The 12,685-nt window shown below is 41.9% G+C and overlaps 1 protein-coding gene across 2 annotated transcripts in view; it reads left to right on the top strand.

Moving 5' to 3' along the window:
• Positions 1 to 12,685, top strand: part of PAPPA (pappalysin 1) — a 554,424-nt gene that overhangs the window by 518,961 nt on the left and 22,778 nt on the right. For both annotated transcript variants that reach the window (XM_075324089.1, XM_075324088.1), the window contains exon 19: positions 3,287 to 3,399. In XM_075324089.1, coding sequence (XP_075180204.1) covers positions 3,287 to 3,399 — 113 coding nt within the window. The remainder of the gene's footprint in view (positions 1 to 3,286; positions 3,400 to 12,685) is intronic.

The following is a 12,685-nucleotide window of genomic DNA, read 5'->3' as shown; positions in this document are numbered from 1 at the left end:
AATGACATTGTAATCACATTAATCATAAATGGGGGGGATCATAATAACCTGTGAGCCAGCAACCAAAAATGGTTCCCTATGGTATAACTGCTGATGCTTATAATCTGATTGTGCTGAGTAATAAATGGTATATACAGCGGTATACAAAAGTTTCAGGCAGGTGTGGGAAAAAAAAAATAAAAGTGAACGTATATTTTTATTAATAAAATGCTAAATAAATAAACAAAAGAGCAACCTAAATCAAAGCAATAAATGCATAGATGATCAGTGGTCAGTTCTCCAAGATGTTTGGGACAACCTTCCAACCGAGTTCCTTCAAAAACCATGAAGGCAAAGGGTGCCCACACCAGTGGTCAGTTCTCTCTAAGAGAGTTCCTTCAAAAACTGTGAAGTCAAAGGGCGCCCACACCAATTTTTGAAGGGCGCCCACACCAGTTTTTGAAGGAAGTCTGTTGGAAGGTTGTTCCAAACATCTTGGAGAACTGACCACTGGTGTGGGCGCCCTTTTTCTTCACAGTTTTTGAAGGAAGTCTGTTGAAGGGTTGTTCTAAACATCTTGGAGAACTGACCAAAGATCTTCTGTGTATGAGGCTTGTACAATCCTTCTCATTCTTCATGTGATCCCTGGCAGACTGGAAGATGTGAGATCAGGGCCCCGTGGGCCGGATCATCACCTTCAGGAATCCTTGTTCTTCTTTAACCTAAAGATAGTTCTCATCACATTGGCTTTATGTTTTGGGATGTTTTTCTGCTGCAGAAAAAACATTTGGAGCCAATCAGACACCTTCCATGATGGATAAGTAATTGACTATATTTCTTAGCAGGGAGGACACAATGAAATCTGATGAAATCACCAGCTTCGTTTGTTGAAAATCAACCCCAACTTTGTAAGGACCCTCAATCATATTCCTTCAGAGACACTCCTTATTGTTCTACTCTCCAGCCCTTTGGTCAACAACCTGACTTCTGTCACAGACACATTTTTCACATTTTGACTCTTCCTTTCAAGACAACCTATGTTTTCATGCATAGTTGGGTCACTTGGTCTTGTTTCCATGTCAAAAGAATGTTTTTTGTCTGTAATTCTTCCTTGAAGACCATTTCTGGACAGACTTCTTTGATCATTAGATGGGTGTAGCTGGGTCCTACTGGCTGCTGCCAGTTCTGAGCTGATGGCACAGCTAGTCATCTTTCGATTTTAAATGATGTGACTTTCATCTGCCACTGTGTCTTCAGTACTCAACGTTGCCCATTTCTTGATGTTTTCAATTCTGAGAAATACAGGCAGATACTTATCTATCATGTAATACCAAATGTATTATGTGAAGCTGTAGTAGGAGAGAAAAGGCGCAATAGGGTCTTACCCGATTTACAGGGCAGAGGGAAAAAGGGTTAAAACACACTCACCTGGCTGGGTTGTGCCAGTCACAACCCCTTAGAGAACGTGGATGAGTGCTTTAGTGGTTCAGCAGCGGCCCCGTGTCTGAGCAAAGGATATCAAAGTGTAGACTGGAGGAAAAACAGATGGGTCTCCGAAACGCGTTGGAATTATCTAAATAAAAGAAAAATATTCATTTACATCCTTGCTCGTGGTTTCCTAGCGCGGTTTTTAAACCCGTTTTTCCTCCAGTCTACAAAATGTATTATGTAGCAGGACAATGAACCCAAACGTGCAGCCAATGTTATTAGGGATAATCTTCAGTGTAAAGAAAAACGAGGAGTCCTGGAAGTGATGATCCGGCCCCCACAGAGCCGTCATCGAGTGTGTCTAAGAATATATGATAGTAAAGTATAGTAAAGTATAGAAGCACGGTCTGATAGAGCGCTAAGGAGGCCACAGTATTAGATTAATTTTTTTTAAGAATTTATTGTTTTCTATCAGCCACCAGGTGGCTGATAGAAAACAATAAATTCTTAAAAAAAATGAATCTAATACTGTGGCCTCCTTAGCGCTCTATCAGACCGTGCTTCTATACTTTACTGCTGATCTTCCCCCCTGTGGGTTCACGGCAAGAGCTGCTTGGTACGGAGGTCAGATTACCGGAGACGCCCAGTGATCTGTCATGTGACCAGCTCCTCAGGAAATTGCTTCCTGGATGGACATCGTGGGCTAACGGGTCAGAAGATCACTGACTCCACACTCCTGCCTTATACCGTAGTTGTGCGAGGGCTGCACAACCACATCAGGTGAGCAGATTCCTTTTCTTCTCCTCACCGCTATCTCCCAGAACCTTCACATGCGCTCCCTTGTTTAATTTTTATCTAAGAATATATGATGATACAAAGGATTTGCACAAGCCTCATACACAGAAGATCTGGGGTTAGTTCTCCAAGATGTTTGCAACAACCTCCCCATTGAGTGCCTTCAAAAACTGTGTGCAATTGTACTGAGAAGAACTGATGATATGATGCTGTATTGATGACCAAATATAACTATGATTTAGATTTCTCTTTTTTTCATTCACTTTGCATTTTGTAAATTGATAAAAAAAAACCTATGAACGCTTCTATTTTTTAAATCATTTTTACTTGCAACATATTTTTGACACTAGCCTAGAACCTTTGAACAATACTATACATCAGCAGGAGATTAACAAGTATATGATAAATAAAAAAGAACTTAAGGCCGCTTTACACGCTGCAACATCACTAGTGATGTCGCTAGCGATCGCACCCGCCCCCGTCGTGCAGGCATCACGGGCAAATCTCTGCCCGTGGTGAACAATATTGCTAGTACGCGTCACACATGCTTACCTTCCTAACGACGTCGCTGTGGCCGGCGAACAAACTCTGTTTTAAGGGGGCGGTTCTTCCGGCGTCACAGCGACGTTACACAGCGGGCCACCAATAAAAGCGGAGGGGCGGAGTGCAGCCGCATTAATGTCACTCCCACCTCGTTGCCGGAGGATGCAGTAACGCTGTTGTTCGTCGTTACTGGGGTGTCACACGTAGCGATGTGTGCTGCCTCAGGAACGACGAACAACCTGCTTCCCAAAAGAGCAACGATATTTGGGAAAGGAACGACGTGTCAACAATCAACGATTTGTGCCGCTTTTTGGATCGTTAGCAGTCGCTCGTAGGGGTCACACGCAACGACGTCGCTAACGAGACCGGATGTGCATTACGAATTCCGTGACCCCAGCGATATCTCGTTAGCGATGACGTTGCTTGTAATGGGGCCTTAAGTCTATGAGGTTTGATGCAATTGGTTAGTAAAAACAATCTAAATGTTACTATGATTTACACACATATAGAAAGGTCATTGTATATTTTGTCTGCTTAAAAGGCGCGGAATGCAATGTTACCTGTTTGGAGGATGAGAAGAAGGAAATCGTCATAATGCCTCCGAATGTGACAGAAAGAAACTTACAGCATTGGATGAACCCTAAAAGGGTGCAGGTAAAGTTCCTTTTATTTTGATTATATAAGAATTATCAGCTTTTATTTTGAATGCTGTGTCCATAACAGATCGCGTCCTGGTTCAAATTCTGCATACAAGGAAAAGGTGAAGGATTGGTCAACATCTTGGAGTTTCCCAATGTGTGGTTTTTATGGCTCTCTTTAGGCTATTCTTCTTTCCTATTACCTTGTTTCTTTGGATCCAAATAGTATTTGAATAAGTTCCTTCAAAGAAACAACTTATTATTCCATTAAATGACAGCCCACATGGTGTATTTTGAGAAGATGTCCTGGAAGAATTGATCCACAGCACAATAAGGCGCAACATATCCACCAATGGGGCTAAAAGTCTAAAAAGTAGACAAGTACTACAGCCTTAGCCTTATATTGTAAATTGCATTAAAGGGGTTGTCCACAATTACATCTTATCACCTATTCAAAGGATAGGTGATAAGTATCTGATTGCCAAGGATCCTACTGCTAGATCTATCACTGATCACATGTCTGGGATCTCCATCTGACTAGAACCTCCGTTACACAAGTGCTCAGCAATTTGCTGTTCTTTTCATTATCTATGAGGAGTAATAGAGATATTGGGGTATGAAAAATCCATTGCATGGACAAAATATGGGACTTTAGTTTTCATGTAAATCAGCGACTCTATTCACACAGGGAGCTCATGACCCTCATTTCTCTGATCGGAGCAGAAGCCACTAGTAGGATCCCAGAAGTAATCAAATAACTATCATACAACTTCATTTTTACAAACCGGTCCCCTTTGCTCTGTGCTAATCTTTTTATGTGATTGTGGTCTATACATCACTTTAGTCTACAACTATTGAATAATACAGTCACATGCATTTATGTCAATGTGCGTCTGGTTTTCCGAGTTTGGTACTAATGTCTTGAGTAAAGACCAGACGGCCTGGACTACTGACCTGAATTCTACAGCCTTGGCAGCCCATATGACATTGAATCCGGACATTGTGACATTGTCATTGTCATGTGCTGTCCGGATTCGCACTCGTGGATTACAGCTAAGGTGTCTCACTCTTTTCACATTGCAGAGTCCAACGGGCAACTTGGTCTCTGTTAAGTACTCAGCTTGCTGGGCGTCAACAGAGTTTTTTCACTGTTCCTAGCCATGCAGGAGTTAATCCTTTTTGGAGCAGTGTGCAACTCTTCTGAGAGCCAAGCTGCTAATTACCATCCACAGCTGGTCTCTTCCTATTTAAGGCTGGGGAGTGTGTTAGGAGATCACCAAAGTTAGCTTAAGTGATCACGGTCTTAGTGGTTATCCACTCCACGGTAAACTACAGTTGCTATTCTGCATGGTGTGAATGTTCCCCTGTTGTTCCCATGTGTTTACTTCCTACTCTTTTCATTATTCCCTTGTACACCTACTGCTTCTCCTTTGTGTTTGAGTGCAGTGTGTACGAGTTTTCATTCTCCTTTGTCTGTATTATTTCTGTGGGGTTTTGTTATTCAGTTTTCGGCCTGTTCCCAGGGTAGGGGGAGTACAATCAGAGTTTGTACAGAAGTCAGGGTCACGCTGGGGGCTCGGACCTGGCTACCATCAAGCCTACCTCCAGGATAAGGGACAGAGTAGGGTCTCGAGTCTGAGGGTCAGCTTAAGAGCTCCTGATCTGTCAGTACATACCCCGTGACAAACCTCTATAGGAACAACCTGAAGCAGGTCACTTTTTCATACCTTTCTCAGCATTAGGAAAAATTATACAGCGTATACATTGTTAAATATATTATGAAACTCAAAGCAAAGGATATATTGCAAACTGTCTTTCTGTAACCTGTAGCATGTCAAAGGATGACGTAGTGGCATATTTAGGAAATACAAAATTGTCATAAATCCCTGTGGCACCTGGCATAGTTTTAAATCTAATGATGGAATTAGATTGTTTTACAATGCTGATGTCATCTTCTAACGGGATCTGATGTCTATTACTTTCAGACATAGGACAGTTTGAGTGGCTGCATGAAAATAAATGAGGTGCAACTCGCCGTGTCGCGAAGGGAATTATAATGCATCACGAGCCGTCTGGAGAAACCCTCTTCGATGACCTTACTTGTTCTCATTTATTCTATTCACTTTCCAGAGAATTAGTGATGTGGTGGTATGTCTGACTCATAAAGGGCATATCAATTTCAGTGATTAAGGAGTAAATATGAACCACTACAGTATCTAATACTAAGACATAAGAGCTAAACAGAGTCAACAATAAATGTATATATCATCAAAACAAGTGCATAAGAAAGTGCATATAATGCACAACGTCTGTCCGGATTAGCGGTTATTATCCAGATTTCTCGAAATATAAAGACATTTATTCTTATTATGTGTCTATTAAATATTTTGTTGACATCCTCTCTTACAAAATTGTTGTACATTGCATAACAGCAAGATAATTAAGTACGGAGCCCTTCACGCTCTTTTTAAGTGTTTCCAGTGGTCAATCATTCATTTTATCAGTTTTTAGATAGTTATATGCCAATATAAAAAATGTTTATCTCTAAATTAGGGCCAGGACTAAAAGTAAAAAAATACGTGCTCATCTGCAGATTCCCACCACTTCTCATCACTTCCCCGTCCTCTTGCTTCCTCTTAGGGCACATGTTGATCATGGTCCATTCATTCTTTATCCATTCTCACATATCGATGGTTTTTCTTTGTCGCCAAGTTGTTTAAGGTTATACTTTATGGTCCATTGGTCTAATATTAATGTGGTCACTAATATCCCTAGAAGTCTTCAGGTTGATAATGTAAGTGGTGATAGCCCAATTTTTGGTAGTCTATAAAATATTAATATCACTAGACTTAAGCCCTGCATACACATTAGATTAATGTCGGCCAACGATGGGTTTAGCCTACAGTCTAAGGCGGGCTTTGCACACTGCGACATCGCAGGTGCGATGTCGGTGGGGTCAAATTGAAAATGACGCACTTCCGGCATCGCATGCGACATCGCAGTGTGTAAAGTCTCGATGATACGATTAACGAGCGCAAAAGCGTCGTAATCGTATCATCGGTGCAGCGTCGGCGTAATTCATAATTACGCTGACGCGACAGTCCGATGTTGTTCCTCGCTCCTGCGGCAGCACACATCGCTGTGTGTGAAGCCGCAGGAGCGAGGAACATCTCCTACCGGCGTCACTGCGGCTTCCGTAGGTTATGCGGAAGGAAGGAGGTGGGCAGGATGTTTACATCCTGCTCATCTCCGCCCCTCCGCTCCGATTGGCCGCCTGCCGTGTGACGTCACAGTGACGCCGCACGACCCGCCCCCTTAACAAGGAGGCGGGTCGCCGGCCACAGGGACGTCGCACGGCAGGTGAGTGTGTGTGTGAAGCTGGCGTAGCGATAATTTTCGCTACGCCAGCTATCACCACATATCGCTGCTGCGACGGGGGCGGGGACTATCGCACTCGGCATCGCAGCATCGGCCTGCGATGTCGTAGTGTGCAAAGCCCGCCTAACACTTATAGGGGCTCCAGACAATTGATTGTCAAGGAAGTTAAAGACCCGGCATGTTCAATGTCAGACTGACGATCCTTTTGTCTTACTGGGGATAAGACGACACAAGAAATGTCTCAGTGGCTCCCTTGGGTGATATAGCATTCCTGTGTATGGAAAAGCTGCCAGCCAACCAATCAGCCAAACGAAGCCAGCCTTCTAATGCATAATGCGGACTTAAGAGTAACATAATCTTTTCTGGTGATTTATTCCATGTATACTTTAGAGTTTCCCTCACTGCCCCTTTCATATGACTGATCGGCAAAGGTTGGACCCACACAAAACCCCCAAACTGGTCTGGACAGAATTGTTGGCACCTTTCCAAAATTGTAGGTAAACAACTTTGTTTCAAGCATGTGATGCTCGCTCAAACTCACCTGTGGCAAGTAGTAGGTGTGGGCAATATGAAAATCATACTTTAAAGCAGATAAAAATGGGAGAAGTTGACTCAATTTTTGCATTGTGTGTCTATATGTGCCACACTAAGCATAGAGAATAGAAAGAGGAGAAGAGAACTTTCTGAGGACTTGAGAACCAAAACTATTGAAAAATATCAAGACTCTCATGGTTACAAGTCACTGATCAGATTTTGATGTCATATTGTTTGAATCAAGGAATGTCCTTTCATGTGCATATGACGTCTATTGGTTAATCCTTCTTTAATAATACCTCTGTATCTACAAAGAAAAAAATAGAGGATTATCCAGCTCACCTAATTCCTTGGAGACCATATATTCAACTTCTTGTATAGACAGATTCACAGGGTGAGATCCAGTATCGAGTCCATAATTTGTTAAAAATTAGAAAAAAACTTTTATTTCATGCTCTTTAAAAAATCCATCATGTGGGAACAATCAGTAAAGTGGACGCGTTTCGGACTTTCATCCTTACTCTGTCTCTTTCCTCTGTATCTACAAACTAGCAATATTTCTTGGCTGGATGGGATTATTACACCAACTTCTAAAATGTTGGTGAAGCACTAACCGGTAAAGTGCTCAGATATAACGGGGGAATATGGTCATGGAAAATTAGTGCCACAATATTGATTTATTTTGTTGAAATGTTCAAAAAACAAAATATTGCACAGAGGAGAAAAAGAGTACACATAATTCAGGCGCACATCAAAGAATATTGTAATCATATATATTTTTTATTTTTACGAGAAAAACAGTTTATTAGGTCCATGAAAAACACACACAATAAAATCATTTAAAACCATGCAAAACAAGACACGGCCTCTATAAATTGACTCCGGGATAATAAACCTAGTCAATATAAGACAGATATAATATCAAAATTGTACATCAATTGATTCTCCAAACCACAGATCTAAGGTAAGTAGTGATTATTTGCATGCAGAAAATAAGCTCTACTGGTGAGGTAGACAGTTGTATATACAGTGCCTACAAGTAGTATTCAACCCCCTGCAGATTTAGCAGGTTTACACATTCAGAATTAACTTGGCATTGTGACATTTGGACTGTAGATCAGCCTGGAAGTGTGAAATGCACTGCAGCAAAAAAGAATGTTATTTCTTTTTTTATTTTTTTTTTTAAATTGTGAAAAGTTTATTCAGAGGGTCATTTATTATTCAACCCCTCAAACCACAAGAATTCTGTTTGGTTCCCCTAAAGTATTAAGAAGTATTTCAGGCACAAAGAACAATGAGCTTCACATGTTTGGATTAATTACCTCTTTTTCCAGCCTTTTCTGACTAATTAAGACCCTCCCCACACTTGTGAACAGCACTCATACTTGGTCAACATGGGAAAGACAAAGGAGCATTCCAAGGCCATCAGAGACAAGATCGTGGAGGGTCACAAGGCTGGCAAGGGGTACAAAACCCTTTCCAAGGAGTTGGGCCTACCTGTCTCCACTGTTGGGAGCATCATCCGGAAGTGGAAGGCTTATGGAACTACTGTTAGCCTTCCACGGCCTGGACAGCCTTTGAAAGTTTTCACCCGTGCCGAGGCCAGGCTTGTCCGAAGAGTCAAGGCTAACCCAAGGACAACAAGGAAGGAGCTCCGGGAACATCTCATGGCAGTGGGGACATTGGTTTCAGTCAATACCATAAGTAACATACTCCACCGCAATGGTCTCCGTTCCAGATGAGCCCGTAAGGTACCTTTACTTTCAAAGCGTCATGTCAAGGCTCGTCTACAGTTCGCTCATGATCACTTGGAGGACTCTGAGACAGACTGGTTCGAGGTTCTCTGGTCTGATGAGACCAAGATCGAGATCTTTGGTGCCAACCACACACGTGACGTTTGGAGACTGGATGGCACTGCATACGACCCCAAGAATACCATCCCTACAGTCAAGCATGGTGGTGGCAGCATCATGCTGTGGGGCTGTTTCTCAGCCAAGGGGCCTGGCCATCTGGTCCGCATCCATGGGAAGATGGATAGCACGGCCTACCTGGAGATTTTGGCCAAGAACCTCCGCTCCTCCATCAAGGATCTTAAGATGGGTTGTCATTTCATCTTCCAACAAGACAAAGACCCAAAGCACACAGCCAAGAAAACCAAGGCCTGGTTCAAGAGGGAAAAAATCAAGGTGTTGCAGTGGCCTAGTCAGTCTCCTGACCTTAACCCAATTGAAAACTTGTGGAAGGAGCGCAAGATTAAAGTCCACATGAGACACCCAAAGAACCTAGATAACTTGGAGAAGATCTGCATGGAGGAATGGGCCAAGATAACTCCAGAGACCTGTGCCGGCCTGATCAGGTCTTATAAAAGACGATTATTAGCTGTAATTGCAAACAAGGGTTATTCCACAAAATATTAAACCTAGGGGTTGAATAATAATTGACCCACACTTTTATGTTGAAAATTTATTAAAATTTAACTGAGCAACATAACTTGTTGGTTTGTAAGATTTATGCATCTGTTAATAAATCCTGCTCTTGTTTGAAGTTTGCAGGCTCTAACTTATTTGTATCTTATCAAACCTGCTAATTCTGCAGGGGGTTTAATACTACTTGTAGGCACTGTATATATATATATATAGATACGAAGTATGACACTATCATATATGTACTGTCTTATAACCATATCAAAAGACAATGGAGGTATGACCAATACCAGGAACAGTTGATTGGCAACAATATAGCAGTGTGAATTAATCATACAAGTGCATATCAAATATATATAGAGCTTGTATAAAAAAAAATAAATAAATAAATAAATTTATAATAGCAGCGATTGCTAAATAAATAATACCTGAGAAACCATCAGTATTTAGCTCTAGAAAACAGCACTCTATAAGGGTGATGGTGTGAGCAGCAGAGAGTTATTAATGCAATACTGAAGAGCTGCCACCAGACTGCCTAGATACCTGCTGGCTGCATAAACACCAGATATAAATCACCCAAAAATACCAAATGTACACACATGGTCAAAAAAGACTGAGAAAGTCTCATCAGAGAAGTATAATTACCAACCGGGCCCGGTGAATAAGTAGAACTGCATGCAAAAAAATATAGGGAGAATATCAAGGAGCAAAAGAGCAAGGTATGCTGTGAGAGAGGCCGCGGGGAGAGCCCCACGCGTTACGCTGACTAGCAGCTTCGCCAAAATATTGAGCTAGAGAATAAGTTGGTATACGCGCAATAGTAAGAGCACATTCACACTGTGGCTATTTCACAGACAAAACCCAATAGAAAAAAACACAAAATGAGCACATACCTTATAGTGAGTATATAAGTAAATATCACTAGAACAGCTCAATAACAGGTCAGTTGGTTAACAATGATCAAAAAGCGTAAAAACCATCCCTTCAGTTAATGACATAAATGAGAATTAAGGCCGCTTTACACGCAACGACATCGCTAAAGAGATGTCGTGGGGGTCACGGAATTCGTGACGCACATCCGGCCTCGTTAGCGACGTCGTTGTGTGTGAAACGCACGAATGACCGCTAACGATCAAAAATACTCACCTAATCATTGATCGTTGACACGTCGTTCTAATCCCAAATATGGTTGCTGCTTTTGGACGCAGGTTGTTCGTCATTCCTGAGGCAGCACACATCGCTACGAGTGACACCTCAGGAACGACGAACAACACCGTACCTGCGTCCTCCGGCAACGAGGTGGGCATCACTTTCTTTTGGCTGCTCTCCGCCCCTCCACTTCTATTGGACGCTGCCGTGTGACGTCGCTGTGACGCCGCACGAACCGCCCCCTTAGAAAGAAGGCGGTTCGCCGCCCCACAGCGACGTCGCTAGGCAGGTAAGTATGTGTGACAGGTCCAAGCGATATTGTGCGCCACGGGCAGCGATTTGCCCGTGACGCACAACCGACGGGGGTGGGTGCGATCGGCAGCGACATCGCTAGCGATGTCGCTGCGTGTAAAGCAGCCTTAATAGGAGGCCTTGTCCTTCTTTGCCCTTATTCACATTGAAGTCACTCCTGCAAGGTAAGGTTTTAATACTCGACTAGGTTTGTCCCAACTGGGTACACATTGTCGCGGTCGGATGGCTTTTACAATTTTTGATCAAATAGCGTTACCCAGTGCCCTATATTATTTACATGTGCTACCAGAACTTACTTATTTACTTACTGTAGGGTATATATTCATTTTGGGTTTATCTCTCGGATTTTGTTCAAATTTTGCCTGTACCTTTATTTTTGTAATTTGTTGGTTAAAAATAATAACATATTTCATTTAAAAACAACAACATATTATTGCTAAACTAATGTAAAATCCTAAAAAATGTGGCAATGAATGGAAGGAAAAGAGGGCAGGCAAGGTTATACATTGGGCACCACTCCATGTGTACAGTATGCAAACAATCATGGATTGCGTCTCACGTGCGTAATATCAACGGTCCACAGCACTCCACCCCCACAGAAAATCACAGGTGCATTCCCAAAATTCTTACAAGCTTAGAGACTTTTATTAGCAATTCAACCACAAATTCAGTCTTTGCAAAAAAAAAAAAAAAAAGGAAGTAGAGTTCGTCTGCTATCAAATGAAATTAAATTTCTTAAAGGGATATGGATTCTTCGTGTTTACAAATACACATTAACCCCTAAGTGACAACACCCACATGGGCTTTCATGACCTGCCAAATTGTTTTTTGTTTTTGCCTATCCTCTACTAAAAAGCCATATTTTTTCCCACTTAGGTGGCTGTATTTTTCTTTGTTTAATGCAGGGCAAATTCTTTTAGTTTAGCTGTTTTGGGGTACATATAAACTACGTATTTTTTGGACTATAACATGCATTAAGCCATAAGACGCTCTTGAGTTTTAGAAAAGGAAAATAGTGGGAAAAAATTATAGTCATGATGCACTGTTGTGGGGGGATCTGCTGCTGACACTGTTATGGGGTTAATGTCTTCCAATTCTGTACTAATGTCCCCAATTCTGGACCCCTTCCAGGTATTTACTGTATGTCCTCCATCTTGGCATATATGTCCTCCATCGTAGTATATATGTCCCCCATTCTGATATATATGTCCTCCATCCTGGTATATATCATCCCCATCCTGGTATATATGTCCCTCATTTTGGTACATATGTCCCCCATCTTGCTATATATATGATCCCCATTTTGGTACATGTTCCCCATCCTGGTATATATGATCCTCATCCTGGTGTATATGATTCTCCTGGTATATATGTCCTCCATCCTGGTGTATATATCCCCCATCCTAGTATATATGATCCTTATCCTGCTATATATTTTCCCATCATGGGCCTATCCTACTATATAAGTTCCCTTTCTTGGGCCCATCCTGGTATAAATGTGTCCCA

The sequence above is a fragment of the Anomaloglossus baeobatrachus genome, chromosome 9, assembly GCF_048569485.1.
Source record: "Anomaloglossus baeobatrachus isolate aAnoBae1 chromosome 9, aAnoBae1.hap1, whole genome shotgun sequence".
NCBI lineage: Eukaryota > Metazoa > Chordata > Amphibia > Anura > Aromobatidae > Anomaloglossus > Anomaloglossus baeobatrachus.
The sequence above is the reverse complement of the archived record's forward strand: the minus strand, read 5'-3'. Positions and strand labels throughout refer to the sequence as shown.